General features: G+C 38.9%; 1 protein-coding gene across 5 annotated transcripts in view; it reads right to left on the reverse strand.

Annotated features, from left to right (window-relative positions):
• The window catches only part of Ralgps2 (Ral GEF with PH domain and SH3 binding motif 2), a 122,002-nt gene that overhangs the window by 86,463 nt on the left and 27,782 nt on the right, over window positions 1–7,757 (reverse strand). For all 5 annotated transcript variants that reach the window (XM_013015670.1, XM_013015667.1, XM_013015669.1 and 2 more), the window contains exons 3-4: window positions 5,644–5,748; window positions 4,761–4,811 (exon numbers count right to left, since the gene is read on the reverse strand). In XM_013015670.1, the coding sequence (XP_012871124.1) occupies window positions 4,761–4,811; window positions 5,644–5,748 (156 nt within the window). The remainder of the gene's footprint in view (window positions 1–4,760; window positions 4,812–5,643; window positions 5,749–7,757) is intronic.

Consider the following 7,757-nt stretch of genomic DNA (forward strand, 5'->3'; position numbering starts at 1 on the left):
AAAGCTGGAAATGGTGCTGTGGCTCAAGTGGTAGAGTGCTAGCCTTGAGCTGAAGAGGTGAGGAACAGCACCCAGGCACGGAGTTCAGGCCCCATGACCCCCCTCCTCCCCCCACACACACGCGCACACACACACACACAATCATTTAAGATTATAGAATTGTAACCTCTGTATTACTACTTATAATCTTTTAACGAATCACAGAAGATGCCGGGTGCCAGTGGCTCACGTCTGTAATACTAGCTACTCAGGAGGCTGAGATCTAAGGATTGCAGTTCAAAGCCAGACTGGGCAAGAAGATCCGTGAGACTCTTATCACCAATTAAATACCAGAAAACCAGAAATGGCACTGTGGCTCAATGACAGAGTGCCATCCTTGAGCTGAAGAGCTCAAGGACTGCACCCAGACAAAGCGATCAAGTGCCACAACTGACCAAAAACAAACAAAAAAGAATCACACAAGAAATTAATAAATGTATAGAATGAAATGAACTCTTTAGCTTAGCTTAACTGCTGTATTACCATTAGAAAAGAAGCTTGAAAACATTCTAAATTATAAGTAGAAAAATTCTATTTCCAGAAAGACTGTTACTTTTCAAAAGCCATATTGAATTATTAAAAACTTTTGCAGAAATTAGTCTATCCATGGTAAACAACAGGAAATGATAATCTGTAAACTACACAGTGTGGAACAGTGGAATGATAACTTATCAAGCCTGAATTCAGAACAGGCTAATAGATATTATTCCAGGCAATAGTATTATGCTAGGCATATGTTTCAAAGAATGAAACAAAGGTTCCTGCCCTTTTGTAATTTAGCTTACCACCCCGATTTGTAAGCATTTAAGTAGTGACTGTTTCTCAACCTTTATCACCTAATAAGATTCCTCCAGTTTTAATCATAATTTCTTATTGCCTTTGCAACTACACTACTCAACATTATCTTTTATTCTGAAGTTACCCAGTAACTTCTCAAAGATCTAGAAGGTAATTTAAAGCTCAACCACTCATAATCAGGCATGGCTCAAATGGAAAGTGACACCCATGAGTTCAAAATACCAATACCGGGGCTGGGAAGGTGGCTCAGTGGTAGAGCGCTTGCCTTGCATGCTCGAGGCCCTGGGTTCGATTCCTCAGCACCACATAAGCAAAAAGAAAAAAGCCGGAAGTGGTGCTGTGGCTCAAGTGGTAGAGCGCTAGCCTTGAGCTGAAGAGCTGAGGGACAGTGCCCAGGCCCAGAGTTCAGGCCCCACGACCGGACCCAAAAAAAAAACTCAAAATACCAATACTGCCAAGATTTAAAAAAAAAAAAAGAAAGAAAGAAAAGAAAAAAGGCACACACCCATGTCTCCCATCTGAAATCCAGCTACTCAGGAGGCTGAGATCTGAGGATCTTTTGGTTCAAAGCCAGCCCAAGCAATTCAGATGCTTATCTCAAATTAACCAGCAAAAAGCTGTAAGTGGAGCTGGGGCTTAAGTGGTACAGCACCAACCTTGAGCAAAAAAGCACAGGGAGGGGCTGGGAAGGTGGCTCAGTGGTAGAGCGCTTGCCTTGCATGCATGAGGCCCTAGTTTCGATTCCTCAACACCACATAAGCAAAAACAAAAAAGCCCGAAGTGGCACTGTGGCTCAAGTGGTAGAGTGCTAGCCTTGAGCTAAAGAGCTGAGGGACAGCGCCCAGGCCCAGAGTTCAGGCCCCACAGCCGGACCAAAAAACCAAACCAAACCAAACCACAGGGAAAGCACCCAGGCCCTTGGTTCAAGCCCTAGAACACACACCTTGGTTCAAGCCCTAGAATGAACACACACACACACACACACACACACACACACACACACACACACACACACACACACACACACACACACACACACACACACACAGCTAAGCCAGAAAAAATGCACAATTCACAGTCTTCTGGACCTTTGCCCTGGACAGTTTTAACACTAAAAGTATTTTATAATTCAAAGACTTTACTTTTTTCAGTAAATAAAATTAAGCAAGAAAGAATTAATTGAGCACTCACTCAAAAATCATATGCTGGACACTTACTTAAAAGGAAACGGGGTACAAAACATAGCAATTTAACCCCAAACCAAGCTAAAGGAAGAAAAACAACTGAAAAGAAAAACAAGTGAAAGCTCAACTGTCTGGAAATAAAGAATTGTAAAGATGTGTTAATGAAGATTGAACGTATATGACAGAACTACTTATAATCTTCCTTCTTTGTAATCACCACCCTTAGAGCTACCTTACTGTGTTTTGCCTACATCATTAACATAGAACATCTAACTTGTTAGGAGGGGGAGAAAAATAGCAAAACAGCCTGATTTTGTATGAGAGGGGACACGAATTTTGATGACAGGGAGTGTGATTTGTATGAGGGGGATCACTATTCATAGTGAATGTGAATAAATCATTTCACTGAAATAAAGTTCAGCACAGCTTCTTCTTATCTGTGGGGCACCTGTTCTAAGACACCACCTACTTCAAATACCAAAAATCCATATGCTCAAATCCTTTGTATAAAATATAGTGTTTGTACACAAAGTATGAATATCTACCTCAATATTTTATCATGAATAAACTACTTATAATACTGAATAAAATGAAAATACTATATAAACAGTTACATTCTATTTTTAAGAGAGTAAAGTCAAGAAACAAGGAACAGATCCACCTTTTTTTGAATATTTAAAAATTCATGTTTGGTTGAATATACAAACACAAAACAACCCATGGTTAAGGAAGGCTGAAAATACACACACACGCATGTGCACGCGCACATGCACACACACACATAGTGAGAGCTTTAACAGTTTTGGTATAACTTAAAGATCTTTGAAAGAGTTTCATAAAGTACATGTAGACACTTTATAAAATTTTATAAGAAGTTACATATAGAATAAATGTTGGAATAATGGAATCATGAAAATAAATCATATATGTGCTATTTTTCCATATTGTAAATTTAGTAAGCCAGGAGCTGTAGGCTCAAGCCCGTAATCCTAGGTATTCAGGAGGCTGAGATCTGAGGATAGTGTTTTGAAGTTAGCTCAAGTTGTAAAGTCTATGAGACTCTCCCAATTAATAAGCAAAAAGCCAGAAATGAAGGTGTGGCTTAAGGGGAAGAGTACCAGCCTTGAGCCAATAAGCTAGGAAAGAGCTTGAGTCCCTGAGTTCAAGCCCCAGTACCAGTGCACAAACACACACACACAGTTTAACATTAACAAAAATAGTTCCTTCATTCATATCTTATTATTCAATTTTGTGCCTACCCTGGCACTTTACTGAGGGCCTTGCACTCTCAATGGCTTTGTATTGTATGTATACATCTAGCCCTTATTCTACAGTTCATCTTCCCATATATCTTCCATGCCACCCATACCCACTGGCCTTTGCCAGATGTTCCTCTGACTGAAGCACTTTCCTATCAAACACTCTTATATCACATAAGATGTACAAAGAAACTCATTATAGTCATTATGTTAAAAGCCAGCACAGATTTACATACAATAAATACACTGTACTTTATTTTAAAAACAGACATAATATCTGTCTTACATTACTAAGTTTCAGGATTACAGGTAGCTTTAAGAAACAAAAAACATTTATATTTTTATTTGGAAAAAATAGAAAAGCCATCAGTTTTAAAACTCAGCTCCAATACTTAAGTGCGGTTGTAGTCTGGATATGGTTTGAGTACATTCCCCAAACGTTCATATGCTAGAAGCTTGTTCTCCAGTATTTGTAGTCTTGGGGGGTTACAGAAGTTTTAAGAGGTAGAGTCATATGGAAGGTGGGTAGGTAATTGGTGAACCACCCACAGAAGGAATTTAGTTTCAAGAAGTGAGTTAGCTCTGTCAAGAGCAAGTTGTTACAAAATTAGGCTACCACACAGGCTTGGGCCCAGCTACATGCAGCCTTTCTACTTTTTTACTATGTTATGAAGCAGCTACAGAGGCCCTTACTTAAGACCAAAAAGATAGAGCTTCTTGATCTTGGACATTCAGCCACCAAAAATGTAAGCTAAATAAGCCTCTTTTCTGTATTAAGTACTCAGCATCATTTTGTTATAGCAGCACAAAACAGACTAAGCCAGTGATGTAAGCTAATCCTCAGTAATCTTACTAAAAGACTGAAATCTGGAAGACTGTAATTTAAGGTCAGCCTGAGAAAAATGGCTAAATCATCATCATCATCCATTTCTAAAATCATCAGCAAAACCCTAGGCTGGATATGTGGCTCAACACCAGTTGATCAAGTGCTCCAAGAAAGCATAACGCTTTGAGTTTAAGCCCCATACTAGCCAAAAAACACAACTTTTGTAAGGTAGTCTCTAGTACCTTTCTCTGATCTAAAGTAATAGCACATAGTCACATGTGCTATTACTGTGCTATTCACATGTGCTATTACTGTGCTATGTACTGAAGTGAGTTATGAAAGTTTCTAACTGCCAACTTAGCATTTTAAAAAGCTTCAAGGCTATACATCCAACTTCTCTAAGTCTATTTCTTCATCCAGTAAGGAAGCCAAATCAACCAAAATGATTCAAACAGACCCATTTATGACTCAATAACATACTGTGATGGAAGCCACGTGAATTTCTAAGGCCTAAGTGGTATAGATAAGTTACATCATCAAGCTTTAAACATTCTTAAATGAATATAAAATGTAGCCTGGAAGTTCTTAACTTTAACTTAGGCTACTATAATTAATTACTTTCTATATTTGAAAAATATTCTTAAAATTACTTACATCTGGTTGAATAGCTTTAAATACTGGGACATCCATTAGTGTTATCTGACCCTGAAATAAAAAGTTTAAACTAAAGTTAATTTCTCCTAACTCTATGATGTAACATAATATTCTTTTCTTTCTTCCTTCTTTCTTTCTTTCTTTCTTTCCTTTTCTTTCTTTCTTGTCAGTCATGGGGCCTGAAGACTGGGCCTGGGCAATGTCCTTTATCTCTTCAGCAAAAGGCTAGCACTCTATCACTTGAGCCACAGAGCCACTTTTAGCTTTTTCTGCTTATGTGGTGCTTAGAAATCAAATCCAGGGCCTCATGCATGCAAGGCAAGCACTATACCACTTAGCCACCTTCTCAGCCCCATAAGATAATATTCTAAGTATTTTACTGAATAGTCAATTTTATAAGGGCTCAAAGAAAAATGAAAATTTAGTCCTTGTGGCATTAGATATAGTTAATTCTCATTATCTCATGACTGCTTTGCCGCCTTGAAACCCTTATCTTCAATAAACCACTCAGAACATTAATCTTGAGCTGAAGAGCTGAGGGACAGTGCCCAAACCCAGAGTTCAAGCCCTATGACCAACTAACAAAAAAAGAAAAAGAAAGATTGTTGGAAAGTTAAGTTGGTTTGGAGAAACAGTTCACACCATGATGAAAGTAATTATTTCATAATATCATATTAAAGGTGTAAGTTATAAAGCTGCTCTAAACAAAAAGCTAAACTTTTTTTTTCTTTTCTTTTTTTTTTTTTATTGTGAGAATACCATACAGAGGAGTTACAAGTGGTAGAGTGCTAGCAATGAGCAACAAAGCTCAGGGACAGCTTCTGGGCCCTTTGTTCAAATCCTAGCACAGACACACAGACACACAAAGATGCAGGTGGCTTACCGCATATTCTTCTGGTGTAACCTTAAGAACATCAAATACCACAGCATCAAAACTTTTCTTCAATTCAGAACCTTTGTCACTTAAGGATTCAGAGCTGCTACTTTTCTGTTAAAATGTAAGAAAATATAATCAGTGTTAAAATATAATTTTAACACTGCCTCACCATCAGTGACAGAAACTACACTGGCCTTAAAAAAACTGAGAAACCAAGAACCGTATATTAGTCTGCAGAAGCTGGGCAGTGGCCAGCTACTCAGGAGGCTGAGAGCTGGAAGACCAAAGTTCAAAGCTACTCCAGGCAGAAAAGTTTATGGAATCCATCTCCAATTAATCAGCAAAGTGCCAGGCTGGAGGTGTGCCTCAAGTGGTAAAGGGCTAGGTATGAGCAAGAAAGCTGAATGCGGTGCTTTTGAATGAATGAATAAATGAATGTGAGTGAATGAATACTACAGAAAGCTGAGCAGAGCATGCATGCTGTTTATTTAGAAAAATAACAGATAAAAGGTCTGGCTAATTGGAAATTTAACACTGCATTAAAGGTTCTTGAATGAGTCTTTTTGTCATTTGCCAGTTCCTTTATCCAGACATCTTATCATTTCCAATAGAAATAAAAGATTTTACCCAGTTTAATGATTTTCAAATGGAGTAAAAGAAAGTTAGAGAGAAGGTTATTTATCTATAATCATCTTTTATTTATTTTTTTTGTCGGTCATGGGGCTTGAACTCTGGGCTTGGGCGCTGTCCCTCAGCTCTTCAGCTCAAGGCAAGCGCTCTACCACTTGAGCTACAGTGCCACTTCTGGTTTTCTGAGGGTTTATTGGAGATAGGAGTCTCACTGTCTTTCCTGCCCGGGCTGGCTTTGAACTGCGATCCTCAGATCTTAGCCTCCTGAGTAGCTAGGATTACAGGCGTGAGCCACCAGCGCCCGGCTTACATATTCTCTATTTGAAGTAAGTTTTCACTATAGCCCAGGCTAGCCTCAACTTTCTCCAACTCTTTTCTCTTACATTACCATTATGTGCTATCACTAGGCTATCCCCTCCATTTTTCATTCCACTTTCTCTTTGGCTTTCAATTCGCAAAGTTTCTCCTAACTTATCTTCAAGCCTAGTGATTCTTTCCTTACATGTCTAAGAGATCACCAAAGTTATTCTGCCCTTCTGTCACAACGTTTGTGAATTCTAGTATTTCTTTTTAATTCTTAAGTTTTGGTATCCTTTCTTACATTATTAATTTGCTATATGTTTTTCTCTTGCCTTTTAGCATTCTTTATTTTCTGCTGAAAGCAAGATATGAGTAATGAGAACTTAAATAGGCATTAAATAGGAAGTTAAATATGCCTTTAAAATGTAAGGGTTTATTTAGCTGGCCGCTGGTGGCTTACATCTATAATCCTAGCTACTCAGGAGGCTGAGATCTGAGGATCACAATTCAAAGCCAGCCCAGGCAAGGCAGGAAGGTCCATGACACTTTTTTTTTTTTACTGTTTATTTATTTATTTTTTTAATTGTGAAAATACCATACAGAGGGGTTACAATTACATGGGCAAGATAATGAGTACATTTCTTTTCTTTTTTGTTTTTTTGCTTTTGTTTTTTTTTTGGTTGTGGGGCCTCAATTCTGGTCTGGGCGCTGTCCCTCAGCTCTTCAGCTCAAGGCTAGCGCTCTACCACTTGAGCCATAGCGCCACTTCTCGCTTTTTCTGCTTACGTGGTGCTGAGGAATCGAACCCAGGGCCTCATGCCTGCAAGGCAAACACTCTACCACTGGGCCACCTTCCCAGCCCCAATGAGTATATTTCTTATCAAGCATTGTTGCGTCCTCCTTTGTTTCCCCTTCCCATCCCTTCCCATACTTCCCCCCACCCCACTCCATGAAACTCTAATCTCCAATAACCACTAAAAAATTGGAAGTGTTGCTGTGTTTCAATTAGTAGAGCACTTGTCTTGAGCTGAAGAGTTCAGGGACAGCACCCAAGCCCAAAGTTCAAGGTCTATGACAGGGGAAGGGGAAGGGGAAGGGAAGAAGGAAGGAAGGAAAGAAAGAAAGAAAGAAAGAAAGAAAGAAAGAAAGAAAGAAAGAAAGAAAGAAAGAAAGGAAGGAAGGAAGGAAGG

Source organism: Dipodomys ordii, unplaced genomic scaffold, assembly GCF_000151885.1.
Source record: "Dipodomys ordii isolate 6190 unplaced genomic scaffold, Dord_2.0 Scaffold27, whole genome shotgun sequence".
Taxonomy (NCBI): Eukaryota; Metazoa; Chordata; class Mammalia; order Rodentia; family Heteromyidae; genus Dipodomys; species Dipodomys ordii.